Below are 25,479 nucleotides of genomic sequence, written 5' to 3'. Positions count from 1 at the left end.
TTTTCCCTTTCATTCTCCCACTCTCTCTCTTGCAGTCTTTGCTGGGTCCTCCTGTTGCCCCAGTGTGTGTTCGCCATACTCTCTGGATGGGTGGAATCACCTCTCTCTCTCTCTCTCTCTCTCTCTCTCTCTCTCTCTCTCTCTCTCTCTCTCTCTCTCTCTCTCTCTGTGTCTTTTCCCTTTCATTCTCCCACTCTCTCTCTTGCAGTCTTTGCTGGGTCCTCCTGTTGCCCCAGTGTGTGTTCGCCATACTCTCTGGATGGGTGGAATCACCTCTCTCTCTCTCTCTCTCTCTCTCTCTCTCTCTCTCTCTCTCTCTCTCTCTCTCTCTCTCTCTCTCTCTACATAGAGTTATGCTTGCATCAGTCATCAACAGTTGTAAATAGTTGTTATTTTTAAATTATAGTTTGCTTTCATCTTTTGTATTTTCTTTTGTAAAAACAAACCGTTTTTTGTACACTGAGTATTATTTCTCTTGTTTAATAATCTGTAACAGTTGTATAGTTTTGACATTGACTATGGTTTAATATTTTATTTTGTATTGTACATTAAGTGTGTTTCATATTTTGTTATTATTATACATTAAATGTGCATCATCCTTTATGTTATACATTAAGTTTGATTTAATCTTTTATAGTTTTTTACATTGAATATGCTTTTAATCTTTTCTGCAAAATAAACCATAACAGTTTGTTAACTTTAAAAAAAGATAAAACATTACAAAATTATTCATACTGTAGCATAAAATGTGGGACACTTTAATATATGTTTTCAATGTAAAGTTTCTTAAGTTGAGTTTCTTTACAATGCAGAGAGAGAGAGAGAGAGAGAGAGAGAGAGAGAGAGAGAGAGAGAGAGAGAGGGAGAGAGAGAGAGAGAGAGAGAGAGCAGTAGAACACAGTAGATACGAATCAGTTCTCTTGCATGGTCTTATTTATCCAGCTCAGGTAATTGCCCACTTTGGTGTAAACTCCATATCTGCCAGCCTCTCCACAGCCGATCCCCCAGCTGATAATTCCTGCAGCCCAGAAGCGTCCAGCTTCATCCTGCATTGCAAGAGCACCGCCGCTGTCTCCTTGGCAAGAATCGTCCCTTGCTTGATGGAACCCAGCACAGAACATGTTAAGTGTGAAATCTGATACAGTCTTGCTTCTCTTCGCCTGTTCAATGAAGTTACTGCACGTCTCCAGGTCTTGCACAGGAACGTATGCGTACTTCAGGTCATCGGGGAGGAATAAGTTGTTATTGATCTTCGTCATACCAAAACCAGATATCAGCCTGTGCAGGAGGAATGGAATTATTATATGAGAAGGTTTGTAAGTTGGGTTTGTTAGAGTTATTATGTAGGCTACCTCTGTTATACAGTATAGGCCTATGCCTCCTTTTCTTAATCTAAAAATGTATAGAACTTCTCTGGCACAATACAAGGACAACAATAATGTGAATTTCTAGCTTCAAGAGGTATCTCACGTATTTGTCTGAATTGTATTTTGTCTCAGGTTTAAGTGTGATTAATTTGTCATTTTCATACCAGTTTGTAGTTTAACATTTGGTTTGTATAATGCCTTGTTTTGATTTGGACTTCCCAATAGCCTAAGCACTAAGTATATGAAGCAATCAAGTGATTTAAAATCCTTGTCTCACAGTGGTAGGCCTACATTATATCTCTGCTATTAGTAGTATAGTATTTTCATCATTTCACTGAGCTGCATTCATAACATGATGAAGTAGGTCTAATTGTGCTCCCATTGATATAATTTGGAAAACCAACTCAATTGATCAACTCCAAAGACAGAATTAGTAAGTGCAGCATGGTTTGGAGCATATGTCATTTTTGGTTGGAATGCCCCAAATAATACAGACAGAAGGTCTAACACGGTTTACCCCATCACGCCACTGTGGTATATGGAGTCCTCTTTTGGCAGACATATCGGCATGATGGCATCGTTAAAGGTGATGGGCTCTTGTAGTTTGATCAAGGCAATATCATTGTCAAAGTTTGGGTCACGGGGCCCAGGGTTGGTGTACTCGGGGTGAACATGGAGAGATTCCACAGCAGCAGGCTTTATTTGCTTTATGAACTCCTTAGCATTGTTATTTCCCATGAAAACCTGTAAGAATAAAGCAATAGTGTAGAATAGATAATAATAAAAAAAACAATGAAAAATCTACTGCAAAATAATCTATGCAAAATAAAATGGGGATCAATGAGCATTTATATGCCTGTGATAACTCAAGACTTAGTGCCCCAAATGGGAAATTACTTTGAAGCTCGCCAATGACGATAACCCACTGTGCTAGATTTTAATTTGCAACATAAAGGTTATTGTGGGTGAGTTTTGCTGTTAATCTTGCTGGCACCTATGTTATAACAGCAATAATACAGCAATTAGTGCTTAAATATATCTCTGCTGTTCGGCCGGAACCAGCTAAATCCAAAATGGTAATTGTTCAGGAAATGAAAAACAAAATATCAATTTTTCAGAAAATGAAAAACAAAATATCAATTTTTCAGAAAATGAAGAAAACCTTATATTTTTAAAACAAAGCAATACTGCCTCATCAAACTTGGTATTGTGACTTTATATATTATCAGATACTTGCATGTGTCATTATATTATCACCACTTTACCCAAATCCAGTGCAAGTGGAGTTAGGAGGTTTTGTCCATCATTGATAAGAACAGCTGGCAATGGATCTCAAAGCTCACAACACATCACAACGCATTGTGAGCTTGGAGAACAGCTATTTATGGTGAGCGCCATCCTCATATACTATAGATCAAGCTGAATTCTGTACTTAAACAACTTTTATTTTAACATGCATTGTAAACAACCATGGATCTAACTGTTACCACTGTTGTTCTTCTACAGTTGAGTGCAACAAACAATTCTGCCTCAATACTCAATCATGTATTTAACAAAAGCGATCATGGCACACCAACAATTAAAAAAATGGCATAGAAATACAAAATACATTCATGAAAAATAGAATCTTTAGCCTATCAAATCTGTAGCCTACTGCACTAACAATAACAACCACAGTTGAATTTACCTATCATATACCTATCAACATTTTATTATCACACTGTTGTGTGTTGTGTGTTGCGTGTGTGTGGTGGGTGTTTCTTAGTGCTTTAGATTGTCATAAAAGCTGTGAAAGTCTTTTGGCATGATCTCCTTGAGCTCTTGGAGATGTTTGAAACAAACTCCTGCACACACTCATTCTCTGTCCATTAACATTTAAAAAGAAAACACGAGCAGGTGACCTTTGTGAAGACACCCTTCTCCTCTTTACTGGGGTGACATCTATCAAACCTTGCACATACATTCTCTTCTCTTCCCAGTTTATGTTCTCCCAAAAGCATTGAAAAATCTTCTCCCTGTCTGCCTCATGCAGAGCAGAGCTTCTCGAGAGCCTGAGAGGAGGGGGGAGTTGTTTGTTTTTGACGGACAGTTTGAGGGTCCAATGGAGTTAGGAGTTTTCGTCAGAGGCGCTTTTTAATACTTTTCATATGTTATTATTAAAAAAAAATGTACACAGATGTAGAGGGGGTTCAATAGCGTTGATTTATGAAAAAAAAAAAAAACTGAAAAAGGAGCTGGTCCCGGCTGGACACTGACGATATAATAAATGGTTGATGAATTGAATATATAGGACCACAATGGAAACAAGTCCCCAGGACTTTTTTGTGTTGATCCTTTTAGCCATAATGTCTTACTGTACCATGTGCTGTTTACATTTCTGACCCTAATAAAGTGTTCAATCAATCAATAGAGGCAATAGACACCAATTGTTACAGCACATGGTCTGTTGATTGCTGATAATCTTACCTTTACATCACCTTTTTCCACAGTTGTGCCCAATGTGCCATCTTGGTTCAGATTATGAGCTGCAGTCATGACCCAGCGGTCTGCGATCACTATTCCACCAGCTCTTCCATTCACTTGCAGCATCACCTGCCAGGGGATGGTGTTGGGTGGAGCCTTGTGACCCTTGATGATCTTTCCTAATATGTTTAACGTATTTGTAGGCTTGCCGCAAACTGGATGAGGAAGGGAAAGTAATGGGTACAAGTGTGTGAAGATCTGGGTTTCAAAGTGATATGGGCAGAAGGCCTCTTTATCCAGCAAAAGTTGAAATGAACTTTGTTTGTTTTCAATTGAATCATTCTTGGCTGAAGATATCCATCACATTGGTCAAGGGCAACATAATTCAATCTGAGATTTTTTAGCTTGGGCCACGCTGTCTAGAACAGGGTGACTGTATGTATGTATCTAGAATGTATGTCTGCCTCAAAAGTATTTGTATTTTGAAGCACTTTTGTTCTCAAATAAGTATCTACAGTATAAAGATCACTATTTTCATTTGAAAATTGGTGGGCAGGAATTTTGCACCTGCACTACCACCTAGACACCTGGACACCTAGACACCTAGAGAGAATTTTAATCATCAGTGGTCCGAGAATTCAAGTCCTTGTTATACAGTATTCCCCTTTTACTAAGACTATAGTCTGTTCCCTCTGATGTTACAAATATCACTTTTTCTGCATTAAGGAATCAATCATCACTATTAGCTGTAATGCATAAGTCTTCTGCCTCAACAAACACTTGTTTTATATGCATGTCCAAATACTATAAAGGGCCTTTGTCAGAGCTGCATGTTTAATAGAGTAATAATACCTGGTATACATGGTGGAATAACTGGTAAACCATGGTCGCCTGTCCATTTTCTGTCTGCCGCACATGTGTAGTTTGCTGAACACCAGAGGAAAACAACAAGGGAAAGGTTGAAGATTTGTTTGCAGGATTGGGACTTGTATACAGTAAGTGCTTTGCATATGTGAGTACTGTTGGTGACAGGTTTGAAGAAGACAAAATATCTCAGACATATCATATCATGCCAACAAAACAATACATTCTCCAGCTGATATTAATGTAAGTAATCACATTTGTTATGGTTTGGTAATGACATTTCTCAACATCATTGAAGTACCTCACCATTGACTACATCAAGGAGTGAGTAGAAAGGTTCATTGCAGCAGTACTGAATGACTGAGCCATACTGATTCTCAGAGCCAGACAGGAAGGTAATGTTTCCATTCAGTGGCATTTCAGGATCACCACAGTCAATTACTGTGAAGAAAAACACCACAACATTACACTGGCAGAGAAAAATGACTGCCTTGAAGTCAATGTCAAGTGGCGTTGTGAACAGATGGTTGAGATTTCAAATTTATCCTGTCTCAGAAAACCAGGCTGTGGGAAGTGAAAGAAAAAACTCTATACCCTAACCAACAACCCGATGCCCTTGAACAGTGATTAGTGTGTAACAGTGTTGACAGTGATTGAACCACAAACCAAAGCAAACTAATGTAACGAGTTCTGTTATTTATTTGTTTGTCTCGCCCTCTGTCAGTATCTGTCTGCAAAGTACACTCTGCAAAAGTGGCTCAACAACACCTCTTGTCACGCCCACTGTACATCCACACACCTTTGCCCAATTCCACAACTGCCAACTTCCACTCATAAGTAGTCTCAGTATTTATTGCCACAAGTTATTTTTGCCTGCTAATCAGATCAGTTTCCTGCCTGTTTCATAAGCCTAGAACCAGTGGACTTTACCTGGATTTGAAAAGCGTTAATTATTTTATGTTTACATGTTAATTAATGGATTAATTGTTGACATGATTAATGAATGATTGCATGTTTCTATTTCTTGAACCATATACGCACTATTACAGTCCTAGACTATAAGTTTTGCACTTGAATAAACATGGAAGTCAAAACTTCAACAGCCTATAGGCTATTATACAATTCAGGCATATACAGCAGTAGACGTTCTTATCCAGAGCAACTTACACAGTGCAAGGCACGGTAAGGTAACCGGTCATTGAAAAAACACAGCCCCCTCACACATTAGAAGGACAATATCAGTCACCAGAACCAAGAACAGGAGTTTGAAGTTGCAATAGGTTTGTATAGGAATATAAGGGGTGTGTCTGATAAAATGTATATCAAATATTTAAATACTGAAACAAGCAACTTGTCTGGGATGCTCACATTATGCTTGGGTAGATGATAAAACGACCACAAACATGAAGGTGAAATATACCTTTAAGAAAAGAAAGAAAACAAGTAGGCCTATGTACTGCAAAGCTTAAAATAAAGTCTTTACTACCTTACACAGCATACTTGCAAAGTTACATGTATGCAGGCTGTGATCCTTCACTTCCCCAATAAAACACCACTGGTTTAAAACTGATCATAAAAAAGTGACTCACTGTGGCATTCTGGGAGAGAGAGGTGCCACTGTCCATTGCTTTTACACATGGATGAGTAACTCTGGATCTCCTGTCCATCCTGATTGGATGGATGGATAGAGAGAGAGAGAGAGAGAGAGAGAGAGAGAGAGAGAGAGAGAGAGAGAGAGAGAGAGAGAGAGACAGAGACAGAGACAGAGACACAGAGAGAGAGACACAGACACAGAGAGAGAGTAAATGTTGCATTTATACAGTAAATGGTGAGTAATGGTGAGTATTTTCTTAAGGCAGTCAATAAAGAAAATAGAACAAATTGAACAAACACTCTGCTGGTGTAGTGGTTTTCAAAGGTCAAGACACCAACCTGGACTGTCATGTCAAGATACAGTCTAATTTATGAAAAATAAATAATAGCAAAAGGCAGTGGATGCAGAAGATAAGTGAGATAGGATAAAACAGTTCCATCTAACCCTCATAAGCTTGTATCCTTGGTCACAGCGCACTTGGATGTAGTCTCTGTACAAATAGTCGGTGAAGACAGGAGTGACCCTGCCATTAGTCACACTACTGGGAGATGGACACTGCACCCCTGGGAATCAAAACAGAATAATACCTCAACAGACCATGTCTAAAGTTACAGTACATCACAGCTACAACCCCGTCTCAGCTATGTAAGTTAGTCCCCCGGTCTCTAAGTAATTGCAATGTGCCATAACTGTAGATTTATTCATATGCACCTTTTACATAGGAAATATTCAGTGTATATTGCATAAGAAATATATGCAATGTCATGATGTGTGCTGTTTTGTACCTGTGTTTTGTACACAGCACGACCCCTTCACTACTATAAACAGGGTCACTCTCCAACACCTCAGTAGTCGCTACATTCCTCACGTTTGTGTTCATTTCTCTCTGGAACTCGGAATCGGAAGGTTTGTTCCCCAGCAAATGGTAAATGGTCTGAATTTCTATAGCACCTTTATCTGAAGCGCTTTACAATGTATTTTACATTCAAACATTCACACACACCTTCACACACTGACAGTGGAGGCAACCATGCAAGGAAACACCATCATTGGGTTAGGAGTTCAGTGTCTTGCTCAAGGACACTTTAACACAAAACCAGGAAGAGCCGGGGATTGAACTGGGAACCTTCCAGTTCCCAAACGGTCACTGTACCTCCATGTTTAAGTGCCATTGAGCAAGACATGGAACCCCTCATGATAGCATGTTGGTATCTTGCATGGTTGCCTCCGCCATCGGTGTGTGAATGTGCATGTACAGTATGAATGGGTAATGTACAGTGTAAAGTGCTTTGGATAAAGGTGCTATAGAGATGCAGACCATTTACCATTTTATGGCCATTACTTTCTATCATCTTTTCTTTTCTTGAGAGTTGTGTGTCTAAGTTGTGAAGTGATGCAGTCATTCACCTTAAATAAACTCCATCGTCCCCCATCACCACCACTACTCTGAGAAGCAACAGTAATAACATTTCAAGCTAATATCTCACACTAGTCGAAAAGGTAATGTGATGAAGTATAAATGAGCCTTTGAGGTGAATGACAACACCTCACACTTGTCAGTGTGTGTTTCCTGCCTCATCTCTCTCTCTCTCTCTCTCTCTCTCTCTCTCTCTCTCTCTCTCTCTCTCTCTCTCTCTCTCTCTCTCTCTCTCTCTCTCTCTCTCTCTCTCTCTCTCTCTCTCCCCCCCCCCTCTCACTGTGGGTGCTGTAGTCCAGGCTCCAGCCATGGCTGAATCCAGCCCAGTCTGTGTGATAGTCCAGAGTGACTGTGCTGGAGTTGGTGACCATCAGGCCGGGACTCTTCCTTCCGCATAGCTTCATGGGTTCTCTCTCTGGGATGGTAACCTGGGTGGAAGAAAGGCCATAATAATATGCACTTCATCATCATGACTTCAGCCTAGTAACTTCCTGGGTAAAAGAAAAATATGATCCATGATGAAGCACCGCAGTTGTGTCAGTGACCATTGTGTAAGATCTGCGGCCACCACAAGGAAGGTTTGGGTGCTTTTTAAATAACTGAATAATCAATTCATCAATTCATAGATTGACAGAAAAGTGCATGATCAAATTTATTAAAAAAAACGTTTTTTCTGATTAAACTTTTCTTTCTTTCTTTCTTTTTTCTTTCTTTCTACATTTGTCAAATCAAATTACCTGTATACTGCACTTTATTATAAAAAAATATGAATTATGAAAATAATCGTTAGTTTCAGCCCTATTATTTGGCTGTACTTTGAAACATTTTGCATCCCTGTCATTCCCATAATTACAGCTAAGGATATTCTCCAACTTGTTACATTATATTACATTCTCAGTTGCACATATAAAATCTCACTCAAAACACTGACCATTACCTGTAACCAGTGATGCTGGCACTGGGGACCTTGTTCTGTGTCCATGCTTTCAATGTGGAACTTTGAGTCATTGAATCTGAGGGTGATGGTGAAGCCGGCCTCTACGGCGATAACATACTGGCAGGACAGACCCAGAGGTGACGGTTCAGGATAGCCTGGACTGGACAGCTGCCCCTCAGGCTCATCAAATATACCATCACCACAGGATACTGGAAAGTGGAGACAGGAGTTGATATTAACCTCTTAAGCTCAACAGTATATATTTTGTTGTAGGCCTACAATGCATAGTGAAAATTGACCATCTGATAGTGAAAATGTAAAAAAGAATTTCACATTCTGTTGGGGTTTGGTGATTCCCCCCCCCCCCCCCCCCTTACAGTTGTCTATAATCAACTGCATATCTACCTACTGTATCACTTTAGAATTTGTATGAGGTGTACCAATCTCCAGAGGTGTAGTGAATAGTAGGTATACCCTGTATACAGGCATGTCCAAAGTCCGGCTCAGGGTTTTGCTACTTATTTGTTAAATGTTGTGCTAGTTCCCCTCATGTTACCTTTTATTTAATTTTTACACTATATATAATATATATATATATTTTTGTGTTCCCTTTTGCCATTTTAATCTGTGTGATTTTGTGCAGCATTGTGTAACTTCTGTTTAGAAAAGTGTTTAAAAAAGTTATTAAAGTTGTTATTATTAAATACATACATTGACATGTTTGTGTTTTGAAATTACCCTGGGCTATTTTTATTGTCTTGTATTTTATCTACATTTTGTAGAGAGACCTTTCCACACCTGGTTACATTTGGCTACACTGTCATTTGAAGAAAAGACCATTTATTAGACTGTATATAATGCAATACATTGTATGCATGTGAAAAAAGGCTGACTTGTTTTTGTTTTGTTCAAAGCACAGATGACTGCCTTATATTTGGCTACATTGCCAACAAAAGACTATACAACTGTTATACAGTTGTATAGTCTGTTGTATACTGTTATATATACTGTTGTACAGTATGAAAAGTTTGGACACCCCCTACACCCCTTCTTTTTCAGTGGGTGTATACTTCAGTATCAATCTGTAGCAACCAGTTTAAATGTTGTCACAAATACATTTACACACACACACACACACACACACACACACACACACACACACACACACACACACACACACACACACACACACACACACACACACACACACACACACACACACACACACACACACACACACACACAGTAGCCCCGCCTCACTCAAACCTCTCGTTTGGTGCCTATAAAAATAACTGTCTCACTGTCATAGTTTGCAGGTTTTAACTTGCTAAAGAGGACAAGTATGCAGAGCCTTTGTGAATGGTTTTGAGTGACAAATATGAGGCGCGCTGTACAAAATTCTAATAATTGCGCTTACTCTTTCCATTGCTCCCAGTCCCTAGATTGATTTAGCTTTTGTCCAGAATGGCCAGAAAACAGCACAATACAGTGTGTGTGTGTGTGTGTGTGTGTGTGTGTGTGTGTGTGTGTGTGTGTGTGTGTGTGTGTGTGTGTGTGTGTGTGTGCGTGTGCGTGTGCGTGCGTGTACGTGTGCGTGTGTACAGTACTCACAGACACAGGTTTGCTGGTCTGGGCGGAGTTCATAGCCATGGTGACAGGAGCAGAGGTAGGAGCCCAGGGTGTTATGGCAGATCTGGGAGCAGAGAGGACCATCCTCAGGGTCTGGTGCTGAACACTCATCAGTGTCTGACAGACAGAGATATAGACAGTGGGCTTGTAGATCAGCTGTTTTGGGGGATTTAGTGTAGCGGGAAAAAAGGAGCTGACCAAGTACAGAAAACTAGGGTATTCCGACTAACAAAGTCTAGAGTTAAGTGGTCAAGTAATCACAGAATTCTGGTTGTGACCCTTGACTCTTTGGTTGCTGGTAATGTTGGTTAGCTTGGCTCTGAGTCTCAAATAAATGGCTGTAATGTAAATGAAATGTGATTAGGATGCACTAAATTAATCCAACAATACATTGTATTTGTATTGTGCTTCTCCAGAGTTCAAGGTCACTGAAAACATAGCAAACATTATGTAAAAGTGGAGTGCATCGTACAATACCTATAGCCTGGTAGTGAGCAGAGAAACCAATGGGCTGATGGGGTTCAGGGTTACTGTCGTCCGTCTGGAAGATGAGGCTGAGTGTGTTGCCTGGCGACACAATGGGCTGGTTGCCGGGGTGATGACCATCAGCCGAGTTCTCCTGTCCACAGAACTTCCCCAGGACTTTCTTGCCGTACACACACTGGGAGTGTTCGAAAAAACTACTGAATGCTACTATACATATTATTACTATTTCCACAACAACTACTGTGTAGACCCATACCAATTTTCAGAGGTGCCCTGCATGAAGACTCAGATATTATTTGCTACCATGTATACACAGAGGTGGCCATTTCACAACTTCAAATCCGACCCATGACCATATGTCCCAGGTCATGGGTCGGATTTGAAGCTGTGAACGGAGGAAAGGGTAGTGAGAGGGGTCATGTCATATTATGACATGACCCCTCTCACTACCCTCCAGACTAATAAAGTAGATGTAGCACACAAAATAATAATTAACAACATGAACCCTAGCATCTCTATCCTGGACATGTCATAATAACAGGTGAACATTCATAGGCTAACATTCAGTGAAAATAGCTGATCTACAAGCTTTTAGAACTGCTATTTTTGCTATTTGACATACAACGAAGTATAAATAGGGTTTAAGTGTTTAAAGGAATATTTGTCACTGACCGTGAGGGAGTCATAGTAACAGTCCGCGGAGGCCTCGATGTCCAGGTGTTCAAAGGTGAGCTTGATCTGGTAGCCTTCCGGGACGGCCAGGTGCCACTCTCTGAGCAGCTCAGGAGGGTAGGGCTGGGGGTACTGGGGGGACTGGACCTCACCGTGCATAGGCGGTTCAGCCTCCGAGCGGGGAATCCGCCAACACTCACACACAGACACACACACACAGAGAAGCCTCCAAAATGGACATGAGTGGACAAAGACAGAAGAACAGGAGTGTGTATTATCGCGTTATTAGCCGTGTGTGTGCGTGTGCGTGCGTGCGTGCGTGCGTGCGTGCGTGCGTGCGTGCGTGCGTGCGTGCGTGCGTGCGTGCGTGCGTGCGTGCGTGCGTGCGTGCGTGCGTGCGTGCGTGCGTGCGTGCGTGCGTGTTTGTGTGTGTCAAAGCCAAAAGGCAAATGGTGTGGAGTGGACAATAAAGTTTATATTCTATTCTATTTCATTCAAATTGTCTAGCTATGATTTATTTAGCCAAGACCCACATTGACCTGGTCTCTGAACATCATACTTTTCAACGTTTTTCCTCATTCCGGTGGGACTGGTGGTGCTTAAAGATTAAATAACAATAATTTAAAAAAGTAAGTCTAAGAGATATATTTGTGATGTTAATCTGTTTGTTGTTTTGCACTCACCAGAGCTCCTGGTCCAATGTTGATTCAAACAGAGCAGAACAAACACCACTGATGCAATGGCAGAACTGTTGCAACTGCATCATATTGATATGGTGTACTGGCAAGTGAAGTATTTTTGTATTTTGTTTATCAACTCTGTTGTGTGATTTGCACATCGCTGTTGTCTTGTAAAGTCTCATTGTCCTATGTTTCTTGTGGCACCTTAATCAATACAATTCCTGTACTCTCTCCTCATGGTAACAAATGAGCGAAAAAAACTGGTAACATCTGAGTGGAGAAAAAAAAGTACATTTGCTGTGGAAACAACTGAATTAACCACTGAACCCTAGTATCGCTAAAATAGCAGATCTACAAGCTCACAATGCGTCACTCACAACACAACACGGTGTGTGCTTGTAGATTGGCTATTTTTGGAGAAGAGATTTGAAGTAGAGAAAAAAGAGAGGAGGACCAATTAAGTATAGACCCCTGGGGGAACCCGGTCAACGAAGTGGTTAATAATGATACACTGTAGAATCAGATAACTGGTATAATCTAATTCTCTGCAATGAAGGCAACGTGACCTAAAATCTTGCATTGAAGAAGAGGCAGGACCCATATACACTACTAAACAACACAACAGTCCAGAATATGGGATGCTCAGTCTTGCTCTTATACTCCATGGGTACAGGTTTGAATGCAGGAAACTATTTCTCTTCAACATAGACTTACCAGATGGCTCTGTAGGTCCACCCCATGGCTGGAGACGTAAAAATCTATCTGTAGTGAACAGCTACTATAATAGAAGGACCAGGTATCTCAATTCCACAGGAACACAAATGCGCAAGCAGTCGGTATGTTTCCAGTATGTAGCAATGGAGAGTCCAAAAGCATGGCAGGTAGCCTATCTGCTCTGTTTGTTTGACTTGGCACATATAAGTTGTCTTTTGAAGCAGCAGTGGGAGAAGCTAATATTCCAGATGACGGGAAATGCAGAGAAACAATAGTGGTGACTGAGATGTTGTGAGCAAAAAAGGGCTGAGCCCATGGATTCAACAAAAAATAATCCTTTCAGGAAACTTTCAGTTTCATTTTGACATTTCATGGGAATGCCTTCAGGGAAAAATGCTGCACTGCTCTGGGATTTACAACATAGCAATGGAGAGTGTAATAGAGCAGGAGTCTGCTGTGTGTGTGTGTGTGTTGGCAGATAAACAACAAAACGTAGAAATAGTCCATTGGTTTGGCCTATGAAACAACAACGCCTCTCTTTCCCATCACTCTTCAGTGTACTGCAGAGTAAAGATGCAAGCAATAAACATCAAATAACGAGAACCATACTATATTGTTGGCAGAGGTAATGATGAGAAATAATGTGAATGAAAGGATTGGAGAAAACAAATGACGTCAGTATTTGTGTTGTGGAATACGAGTATGCTTTGTTTGACTAACATTTATGGATGGTATCGTGTATGTATAGCTATTTCAATTCATTAACTTTTCAGTTTATTAAGATGAAACAGAGGCATATACCACAGAACTGTAGCTAGCCACTTCTGCTAATCCCGCCGTTTGCCGAGAGTGAGAAAGAGAGAGAGAGTCACATAATGCACGCCGCACGTCTGAAATCTCTTTATTAGGAGTAACGTGAGAGAGAAAAAAGGAAAACCTAACCACTTGCAGGGAACAAATCAGGACAGCCTGTTTCAGAAATACACAGAAATAAAAATAAACGCCAGTTCAATGTATTCCTTTCTCTCTTTTTTTCGTACAATGCATGTCAGAGAACCCAAAAAAGACCAAAAACTAAGAAAAAGTGACATTTAATGATATAGGCCCTTTAATGGACACACTACCAACAACAATGCCCCTGGACCACCTTTCAAGAATTAGACTACAGGCTTGCTTAATGGCACTCGGGCAGATGTATGATTTGAGTTGAGTGTTGATGCAGAGAATTAAACAAGCAAGCCTCTACCTAATACCTACAGTACAAGCGAACCAGCCAGCCTTCAAATGGGTCAACTTGAATAAATTGCGCTCTAGCACTACACGCTCAGTTATATCCAATACTGTCTTTGTCCTCTAGAGTCTAGACTATCTAGACTCTATACTGCCTTAAAGGGAAATTTTGCCCAAATATTATGTAAATTACATAATTCTGTAAGCCTAAATGAAAATTCTGTGTAGGCTGGTGTTGTGCCAGATTTTCACATCATCCAATAGAAGGCTTAAAACATTGGCAGCGTTCCCATATCGTCTCTGTCGGGTGGAATCCTCATATGTCTACTTTTTATGCTTTTCTGTGAGTCAGTATGACGCTGTAGTATGATCAAGTACGGTATTCATTAAAAAAAAAAAAAAAAAGTTAGAATATGGAGATGTAGGAGATTTCTGCCCGACAGCGACGATATGTATTGCAGAATGATGATTAAATAAATGACTAGTCAAAACTCACGTCGTTATATATACATCAGCCGGTTATATATCATGTTCTCTAAGCACCAAAGAAATGGTGATGTCCAGCTCATCTCCTGCATTGATGTCATTGATTCAAAATGTAATGTAAAGAACTGCAGAGATCCTCTGTGATTAAGCTTCAAATCATTGGGTTTAATGGGGAAAAAAACATCGGTAGTTACACTGTAATCATGATGCATGCTAAGTATGCTATTACATTTGATTATATTTTATGTGATACATTTGTTACTCGATTACTTCAGTTACATGGTGGTAGACGTTTACTTCTTCATCTCTTTTTCCTCTCTCTCCACTTTCTCTATTGTCTCCTGGATCCAGTCTAAGTAATTACCCACATTAATGTAATAGCCTTTAAAATTCTGCCGCTTACAACCGTTGCCCCAGGACACGATGCCTCTGAGACGATAGGGCCCTTGGCCATCCTTGTTCCCAAAGCCAAGCTGAGGCACAACAAATGGACCACCACTGTCTCCTTTGCAGCTGTCCACCCCACTCACTCCAGCACAGAACATGTTCTCTGTGAAAATCATTGGTTGATTTGGTTGTTTTTTGATTTTTCTCATGGGTACCTTCTCACACTCATTAAGGGAGTAAGCCCCAACGTGAGCATATTTTAAGATTTGGCTGAATGTCCGTTCTTCCGTAAAGCCCCAACCCGAAACAGTGCCTAGTTGGTTTTCCTCTACATGTATGTCGTCCACATCAGGCAGACAAATAGGAAGGAGGTTGGGCCCTAGCTTCACCCTAGAAGACAGCCTGAGCAGAGCAATGTCATTGTCATAATTGAGGCGGGGTGGATTAACATATCCAGAATGGATTATGACTTTTTTGACATCCATGACCACCACATCAGACTGGGATCCTGCCACTTTGTTCGTATCAATCAGTCCACCATACATTTTAACATGCGTCGCTTCGTACCCACTCACAACGTGAGCTGCAGTCACGGCCCACCCATCCTTGATCAATGATGCTCCTCCTAATGATGGTTCTTGGATGTAGAGTTGCCAAGGAATCTTCCCCAGTTCTGCTTGTTCACCTCCCCAAATCCTGGCAGAGCTCGAGATATCTTCTTCTGGCATCCCACACACTGAATCACACAGAAAGGACATGATAATAGTATGGGGGGAAATGTATCCAAACGAATGAAGACTGATACTAGATAAGATATCAAGTGACACTGAAAACATACCTTCAGTACATCTTGGTAAAGCTGTCTTCCCGCTAACTGATACCCATTCACTGCTGGCATTACAAATGTACCTATGATCTGAAAGAGAGCACAAGGCATAGTGTTGACACACAAAGATATGGAGTCTGTTCTGGGCTCCATGGTAACATATCCTTGGTAACATATCCTTGGTAACATATCCTTACAATAATTCCCCAAACCTCTGTCACCAAAACACTCACACTGCGTTTTAAGAGCGAGAAGCCACGATATCATCTCCATAGCACTAGCCCGCACATTCACACGTGCAATGTTCTAATCCAGGTTGGAGGGGGGAGGGGGGGGGGGGGCTAACTGACGAGGCAGACATCGACTCATAGGAACACACATAGGCCTAACTAAAAGTCTGCCCAATATTTTGAGTGCGCACATCCCCGGGTATGGACTATAATAATAATTATTATAACAATAATGCTAAATATTGATTATTGCCTCAACATTAGACATGATGTCACGAAGTAAAGAAGCTAATGAAATTAGCTAACCTGGCCTTAAGGTGGACTGACTTAAGGTAGACCAGTAATTATACACAGAACTAATGTGACACCAACTCATAACCCCTGTCTCATCAAAGTCTCAACGACATGCAGTCACATTACTCATACCATCAAATATCTCCATTATGCAACTATAAAGTACATGTTATATACATTGTTGGTTAGTAATGGATAAATGTTTCTTCGTTACTTCAACATTTAACACAATTACACAATTTGACATATATTGTGGGTGGTTGATAATGAATATGGTATTGAATATATAAGGGGTCCTCCTTGGGGCCAAAAAGGTTTGGGACTATTGCTGTGAGTGCAGCACAGCACATAACCCTGTAATAAGTCTGTTAATACTTTGACTGAACATACCCCGGGTATGGACTAGTTATAATCATTTATTCTTCTCCCTACAGTATTCATTTGTCAATTTGTTGCATGAAACTTTGTAGAAAACTTTGTCATGGGGCAAGGAAGAACTGATTCACCTTTCATGCTGAATGGCCAAAAGGGGATGTGGCGGAGGGTGTGAACTATCACAGATAGGTGCATAACCTCCGAATTGATTTACATAATATCACAAAACTTTGAGGAAAGGTTTTTCATAGGGAAAGGAAGAACTGATGAACTTTTCACACAGCATTTGGGAAAATGGGACATAGATAGACATTGTGATTAGCATGGCATATCACTACTACTAAGGTACAGAACTACTGAAAAGATGCATATAACACAACAAAACTGTAAGAAGAAAGGTTTGTCTGTGACCTGATCATTTTTTCCTATCAATTGGCAGTCGACCTCCACAGGCCACACCAAATTCAGGTTTTTGGATCGTCTCTGAATGGGGCCTTGTGGGGTGTTGAACTTGGCTAAGCGCCAGCAGGTTGACACCCTGGGCCATGCCCATTTCCAGTTTTTCAAATAATAATTATGCTAGTCTACACTTCTTACATTAGTAAATTAATAATAATAATTAATAATAGACAAGTATTTTAAGCCATGACAGAATCTTCTTTTATTCTAAAAAATTAATTTAATTAAATGTAGCGTTTAATAGGGGATGCGACAGTGTGCCTGGCACAGCAACAATTCATGGACAAGCAGTCTGCTTGGCGGAGGGCTTCGCTCTACAGAGCACTTTACTGTACGCAGTAAAATCATCAGTGTTAAGTTAAATGTGTGAAAGTGTAAACATCAACCCATTTTTAAGACTCTCAGTCAGAGTTAAATGAACAGTGAGGATTTTACTGTGTCTACTCACCATCTCCTTCCAGCAGTGTGTAGTATTTTGAACCACACTCAAACTGAATCTCATGTCCATACAGAGTGCGGATGCTTCCACTGTCTGATCCCACCACCTGCAGAATGTCATCCTCAGCAACGTCTGGCATTCCACAATCCACAGCTAAAAAAAGAAAAGTCCAGAAAAATGTTTACATTTTACACTTTCAGCCGACGCTTTTATCCAGAGTGAATAACAAGTGCATCCAGATTCCTTAGTCATTACTTTACAGTGTTTGTTCAGTAACAGGGGTCTCCAACTCTTTAGTAATTATATGTCGGGGATACCAAACTCGATATAGCAAAGATTACAATATTAACAAAAAAGAAAATTTTAAACAACAGACGTCACAGAATAGTACCTTTTAGCTCAGAGCTACCTCGATAAAGAGAGTGTACAATTTAACCAAATTGGTTAAATTTGTACTCTCTCTCTGAGTTACAACTGGATAAATTAACACTGATGATTTTACTGTGCACTTGAAGTTTCTCTCTCTCTCTCTGCCCTTTTCTAAGTGCTATCAATGGCTCACTGGGCTCAGTACATAGATTTGGGACTGCAACTAACTTCGCTTTGTGAGAAACAAAAAAAACAAAACTATAAACCCATCTGACACTCAACACCCCCTTGTATTCATGAATATAATCAGGGAAAATGCAAAGAAGAGGTTCTTGTTGTTTTCATATACAACTTGTATATAAGGGTGCATAATGGAATAGAACAAACAAATATCAATCAGTAAAATCTATATAATCATAACGATTAATAATCAGCCTGATAAGTTGTGTGAAATGTGATTGTTGTGGTCTGTCAAACTCACGGACGCAACGATGCACAGGGCTCCAGGCGCCTGTCCTCTGACACGTTGTCTTGAACTCTGTCGAGGTCAAAGTCTTGGCAACCTTTTACAAAGGAGAAGAAGACAACATACAGTATAACCCAGTGGTTCTCAAACATTTTAGCTCGAGATTTAAAAAAAATATATATATATTTTTGGGGCTTTTCTACCTTTATTCAGATAGTAGTTATAGAATGACACCTGCTCACCGTCAGGCTGCATTAGAGCCTATATTATGGTATGCGCCTTAACTACTAGGCCATCGGCATCTTTCCAGGACCCAAACAAGTGAAAGGTGTTGTGAGCTTGTAGATCTGCTATTTTCACTACTTATTAAACGTTTTTTTAGTTTTGTAACTTATGGAATTTCTTTGATTTGTTTTTATTTTTATTTATGAAATTCTTTTGAAAAATGTTTGAATTTGTTTTTAATTTATGACACATTTGTATGGGGGTTTTTTTCTTTGAAAAAATGTAGGAAACAAAAAATAAAGGGATATTTACCCGCAGCCCAAAAATGGGTCCCGAGCCAATGTTTGGGACGCCCTGGCATAACTCCATGCTTTTTTAGCAATGAAGCACTCAATCATTCAGTGAGATATGAATGAGATATCTCATTAATTTCTCATTCAGTCTGAATATAAATACGATATCTCATTCAGACACATCAGATAACATCATATGATATTGGCTTCCATATTTACAGTATATTAAAGGACAACTAAATTATTCAATTATTAGTTATTACTGACAATTGAAGTATGTACAGTTCATTACTTATATTATCTGTGATCTCACCACAGTTTCCAGAGTTTGTCCAAGTTCACAGGTCACTGTCACAGAGTCGCCATGGCGATGTTCTAGTCGCACGGGAGCCACAGAGGAGTGGGGGGTTACCAGGACTGGACAGGTCTGGACTGCAAACACACACATTATATTGACTGTGTATCATAGCTGCAAATATAGCTATTTGTATTTGTTGATGACATGTATTAATGTGTTAATATTCTATGCTCTGTTGATGAATTGAATACATAGAACCACAATGGAAACAAGTCCCCAGTTCACATTTTTGACTAATAAAGTATTCAATCAATCAAAAAGCTTACAGTCCAGTAACTATAGTCTAGTCACTACAAGGTGTGATGGATGTTCCAGTCATTGACTAAAAATGAAATAACGAAAACTACAAACTCACAATTGTTTTAGTTTTTGCCAAGAATGACGTGCTCAACAAAAAAAAACTGAGACAGTGCTCTGTGTTTATGTTCAATATATTTCATACTGTACAGTACATAAGCCTTTTGTAGAATTATTTATTCAAATGTTTTAGCTGGGCAATGTGTAACTGTGAATACATTTTATGATGTTTTGTTGAGTTTGCTTTTTCAATCTCACCCCTGACAATACCCCGTATTACAAAAAAAAGACAAAAACTAACACTAAATCAAAACACTTAAATAAAACTAAGCCTTTAAAAAAATGAAATTGAAAAAGAAAAAAAACTTAAAGCCCACCTAAAAAAAATATTAAAATTAGAGAACAAAAAAAATTAAGTTAAATCGAATGAAATTTTTGATTAACCAACTATAATAAGCTTGGTGACTGCTGATATTTAATTTGAAATGCATAGGACCCAGTGAAACACAGAGTAACACACGTAGCACTTGATCCCTCCAGTGTTTTACCTCTGGTCTTGTAGTGGATAGAGAAGCCGGTGTTGGAGCCATAGCCGTCAGAGTTAAAGAGGATGCGGATGTGACTTGACTGAGTGAGTAAGGGTGATGGCGGGGGGGCCAGGCCACAGAATGGTCCCAGAGTCCCGGAGGAAGTTTTAACCTGGAAAAAACAAGAGAACTAGTGCAAAGGTCCAGAGGGGAGGGTGGGATGATCTGTTGTTACCAGATCAAATTGTAACTCTAGTACAGCAAAAGTAGTTCATCAAAATCTATCCAACATCTTATATACATCGGCTATTTGAAAATAGCCGATCTACAAGCTCACAACACGTCGACGCGTTGTGAGCTTGTAGATCTGCTCTATTCAAAACAAATGTTGAAAGAATTTAGACATTTTAACAACACAACACATTACATTACATTACATTACATTACATTACATTACATTACAGTCACTAAAACACAAATCTTGTATGGGGGTCCCTGGCACAAACCCCTTTCAGGTGGGGATCCGTGGCCAAATAAAAACATTTGGGGGGCCCTTAACATGAAAAAATGCTTTTAAAGGGTGCAAGGGTGCGATACTGCAGTCAGTTGCCTACCGTCAGTGTATCGATACACTGTCCCTCGGGGCTCTGCTCAACGTCGAAGCCCCCAGAGAAGTGCAGCTCCAGTTGGAGGTGATCCTCCACTGACAGGGTGTAGGAGCAGCGGGCGTTTTCTGCGTACGGAGCAGGGTGGGAGGGGCTGGAGATCACGCCCTTCATGGACCCTGAGCGGTCCTGTGTGCAGCTCACTGAGGTGGTGAAGCCAGAGAGTGAGTCAGTTCTGCACTGCTGGGTCAGTGTGTGCACACACACGCCCATTGTGACCATCATTTTTTACTTCTATCAACACTATTGTTATTATCATTGTCTTAAAAAGGTAGGGTAAGTGATATTTCTTTTGTTAGAATAAGTGTTAAATAGCTCTATATTCTGATTGTAGGCTACTCATTGCTAAAGAGTGTTTGTTCAGTAACCAGAGTCTCCATGTCTCTCTGGCTCTTTATTAAACAGAAAATGCATTTTCAGGTCAGGACACCACTGTTATCCAACCAGGAGAGAGCAAAACAAGTCAAATTGGAAGTGGTGATACGAAGAAATGATCAGACAAAATTGGAACTGGAACACTATCAAATTGAAGCTGATAAATGGGTGCTTTCTCCTGATTGGCAGAAATTGGCAACCCACCTGAACATTTATTTTCTGTTTACTGAAGAGCTGGAGAGACAGGGAGACGCCTGTTACTGAACAAACACTAGATTACTGTCAGAATATAGTGCTTTAACCTTTAAACAAAAACCTTTTGTTCTAACCAAAAAATATCACTTACCCTACAGTACCTTTTAATCTTGATCTTCAGTGATTACCACAGCCACATGATAACCTTCAATGTCATTCTATGTTTATCCTCATGAGCGGAGAATATTCATTTCCCCGAAATGAATATTCTCCCCTCCTCTTTTCCCCTGTGACTTCTTCTCGTTCCTCAATTTTCTATTCTCACTTCTTCTTTCTAATGTGCTCCCTTCTTCCTCTTCTCTCTTTTTTTTGTTGTTGCTCCCAGTCTGTGGTGGCCTAAGTGGCCCATATGGGGCTCATGTAACCCTTCCACCATGTCTAACGTTAAATTGAGCACATTCTCAAAGGGACCTGCAGATGCAAACATGGCAAACCTTTGTCAGAAGAAGCAGTGGACTCCTTTAGGTTTAGAGAAGCAATTGTAATGTTATGTTCATGTTGGCTGAATTCCTAAATATAGCCGCAAAGTGGCAATTCTGGGCTTCAAGCCAACATGGGCTGTTATAAGTGGAAAGCTACAGAGGGTCCAGACCTTTGGCAGTTTCTGACACCTGTATTAAAGATAACTTGCACGTTTTATCACGTTCATTTCATGCAAAATTATTTTCCCTGGCTACGTTCTCTTTGAGCAATATCGACACCCCCTATTGGTCAATTTCAAAAACATTTAGGGGATATGTTTAATTTTGCAAAACTGCAGCAGAAGGAGACAAATAAGCACCAAAACAATAGGATTTCAAACCTTTGCCGTGACCCTCTAATAAAGCTATGCTTCTGTTTGCACACCACCCTTTGCCCATGCCTTTCTCTGTATACTGTTGACTGTGTATCTACTGTAGGTTGCATAACCTGATGAAATAGCTGCAAAACCCTGGTGAGGTGAAAGTGTGTGTGTGTGTGGGTGTGTGTGTGTGTGTGTGTGTGTGTGTGTGTGTGTGTGTGTGTGTGTGTGTGTGTGTGTGTGTGTGTGTGTGTGTGTGTGTGTGTGTGTGTGTGTGTGTGTGTGTGTGTGTGTGTGTGTGAAACAAAAATCTGCAAATGTTTAAGTTATACCCTCATTCTCTTTGTGAAGCCCTTTTGTACTTATAAATGAAGTATTTATAAAGATCACTATTTCCATTTGGCCAAAGGAGAAGTAGACTATCACCATACTAATCAAAATACCTTAATTACAATAGTTTCACACTCCCGCATCACTCAACTAATAAGTGCTAAATACTGCTGGTTTTCTAAACTAACCATAGAGTTATAATATATCTAGAGGGCGGATTGCCCTGCCCCCAGCTATTAATTTCAATGAAAGTTGCTCAGTGGCATTTTTGAAGCACCCGGAAGTACAATATTGGTTCCATTGGGTCTATGCAATATTGGGTCATGACGTGTCGTGAGCAGGCGCACAAACGGCAGATGCACACGCAAAATGCGGAAGTGTTGCAATATCAGATTATTTGACCACCAGGCTTGGCCACTTCGCTGTTCTACCGTGGTTCTGGGGGCTTAAATCTAACCTATACGGACGCTTACTGCTTTTAACTGAATTCACCTGGTATTCTCTTCATTCTGGTGTCTTAACATGGCCCTGGGATACCAGTTGAAGCCAATTAACTTACCAGTATAAACTAACAAAACCAACGCTGCCAGGCATCCCCAAAGGACCAGGACCAACATGTGTTACCTCTACAGGTTTGTTTGTCTGCGTCCAGCTGGTACCCATGGCGACAGGAGCAGCGGTAGCCTCCGATGAAGTTTTGGCAGAAGTGGGAACATCCATTGTCTGGGTCATCCTCACATTCATCAAAGTCTGAGGATGCATGGAACACACACACACAATCAAATTTTCAACTTTGGTAAAATATATTGTAAGCTCTGTGTGTGTACAACACACAAAGTACACAATAGAATGTGGTTTCATGAAAAAGGAGATGAAGAGCTGAGGGAAATCATGTACTGTATATAGACATAACAGATGTCAACATATGAATACAGATGTGACCTATCTTCTACAGTGCTCCTCTTCTCACCTCGCACTGTGTAGAAACCTCGGAAGCCAGTGTGTCTCCTGACGTTGGAGAAGTCGGAGTGGAATGACAGAGAGAGGCAGCCTCCAGAGTAGGAGAGGAGGGGAGGGTTAACAGAGGACTTCAGCTCCTCAAATGTCTTTTGGCCACACACAGTGGAAATGGGAACCCCATCTAACATGATCTGGGAAATAGGTGGAGAGACAACAAACTTAATGTCTTGACTTGATGTCATAATAGGTGAACATTCAGTGAAAATAGCATATCTATCTATCACAATTGAGCTAGCTTGTAGATCAGCTATTTTTGGCATACAGATTTGGTGTAGAGGGAAAGGGAGGAGGAGTCAACTAAGGGGTTTCAGTTGAATGCCCTGATCACTCTATTTTGTGCACGCCCTTTAACTTTAAACGTCACAAAAAAAGGAAAGTAAGAAAAAACAAGCAGAAAGAAGCAGAAAGAAGGGTCTCTGTGGATACAGCCACCGTCACACACTTCTAGTGAGTCATAAGTGATGATTAAGACGGATTATTTTTGTATGAGTCAATACATTGGAAAATTCTACTTAAAGCTCATTAAAGTGTACCATTAACTTATAGGTGCTATGTACAATTTAGGCATTTAGAAGTCTTATGTTTATTGGCAAGTATATTTACATATACAAATAATTTGTCCTCTGCATTTAACCAATCCTAACCATTAGGAGCAGAACACCCTACCCATTGATATTAGACCACTTTTGAAACATTAAAACCTGTGCGTAATTAAAAAAAGAAAAAAAAATTAAGTGACTTTTTTAAAACTTGACCTTTGGCCAGTGTGGCCCTACTGACCTGCAGAGCATCGTTCTCACAGTCATGGCTGTCCTCCAGGTCCAGGTGTGTGAGGGTGAGGGACAGTACATGACCTGGGGGGGCACACCTGGGACCGGTTGAATAAAGAAGCACAATTATGTCATCTAATGCAACTACCCGGCTTTATCAGACAAGCCAACATGCATAACAAATTTATCCTTAATACCCGCCTGTCTTTGATTCATACCAGAATAGTCCATTTCTGCAACAATCCTTAGCAGAGCAGAAAGAAGTACTCTACTCTGCTGTCTGAATGTATTAATTAAGGTATGAGTGTATTGAAGGTACCTGCTCCAGTTGAAACTGGTGTGGGGTGGATAACCACTGGGATAGCCAGGTGATTCCACCCATCCAGAGAGTATGGCAAACACACACTGGGGCAACAGGAGGACCCAGCAAAGACTGCAAGAGAGAGAGTGGGAGAATGAAAAGAAAAGACAGAGAGAGACAGAGAGAAATAGAATTGTGTAAAGAAGCAACAAGGAAAGGAGAAGAGGATGAGGGGAAAAGTTGAAAAGAAAGAAAGAAATTAGAAAGAATATAACATCATTACAGTAAATCAGGTCTTTCGTTTTATATTTTGCTCTCCAACATCTGAAATTGTAAATCACCACGGAGTATTGAAGATATTGAAGAGTATTGAAGTATTATACAACTAAAATACGAACAAAAGGGGACTTACCTTGATCTCAACATGATCTGACCAAATCTCACTTGGCAAATCAACTAAATATCTCCTTCCCCTTTCCCTATTATATCACTTTCTTTCTCTCGCTCTCCCATCCTCTCTCTCTCTCATTTTGCAAACTGAAGCATTTTATAGAAGTGTATTTGAATATGTGTGTTTCCGTGTGTGTTTGGAACATAGTGAGGCTGGGGAAGAAGGAGGATGGACAGATAATGGCTTGGGAGAGTGAAACATTGAGAGACTTATCACTGAGCCCCCAAAACTCTCTCCACACCTTTCAGATAAACAGTTAACTCCCGTGAGGACAAAGGTTCGGTAAAGACAAAGGATGGAGAGAGTGAGAGAGGAAGTGCCCCATTGTGTTCATCTGTCGTGCTTTGGATATTTTCTAACATGATCGAGTGCCAAAAAAGCAACTGTAAAATGCGCAAGGTCCAAATGAGAACAAACGTCACCCAAGAGACGGGGCCGGAAGGAAAC

At 40.3% G+C, this 25,479-nt stretch overlaps 1 protein-coding gene across 1 annotated transcript; it reads right to left on the bottom strand.

Moving 5' to 3' along the window:
• Positions 1–816: 816 nt before the first annotated feature.
• Positions 817–25,124, bottom strand: c1s.2 (complement component 1, s subcomponent .2). The gene is made up of 25 exons (XM_080425806.1): positions 24,994–25,124; positions 24,600–24,713; positions 24,291–24,378; positions 23,461–23,641; positions 23,115–23,240; positions 20,699–20,892; positions 20,106–20,256; positions 19,216–19,334; positions 18,400–18,481; positions 17,559–17,702; positions 15,765–15,842; positions 14,837–15,662; positions 12,824–12,887; positions 11,430–11,699; positions 10,749–10,932; positions 10,254–10,388; positions 8,643–8,851; positions 7,986–8,133; positions 6,733–6,851; positions 6,284–6,362; positions 5,001–5,135; positions 4,683–4,757; positions 3,834–4,045; positions 1,885–2,111; positions 817–1,278 (listed from the first exon to the last, which is right to left on the bottom strand). The coding sequence occupies exons 1-25, from the start codon at positions 25,005–25,007 to the stop codon at positions 912–914; spliced, it is 4,341 nt and encodes a 1,446-aa protein (XP_080281932.1). The 5' UTR covers positions 25,008–25,124; the 3' UTR covers positions 817–911.
• Positions 25,125–25,479: the final 355 nt, after the last annotated feature.

This window comes from Gymnoscopelus braueri (assembly GCF_963280865.1).
Source record: "Gymnoscopelus braueri genome assembly, chromosome: 4".
NCBI lineage: Eukaryota > Metazoa > Chordata > Actinopteri > Myctophiformes > Myctophidae > Gymnoscopelus > Gymnoscopelus braueri.
Note: the sequence above shows the minus strand (reverse complement) of the source record. Positions and strands in the feature narration are given on the sequence as shown.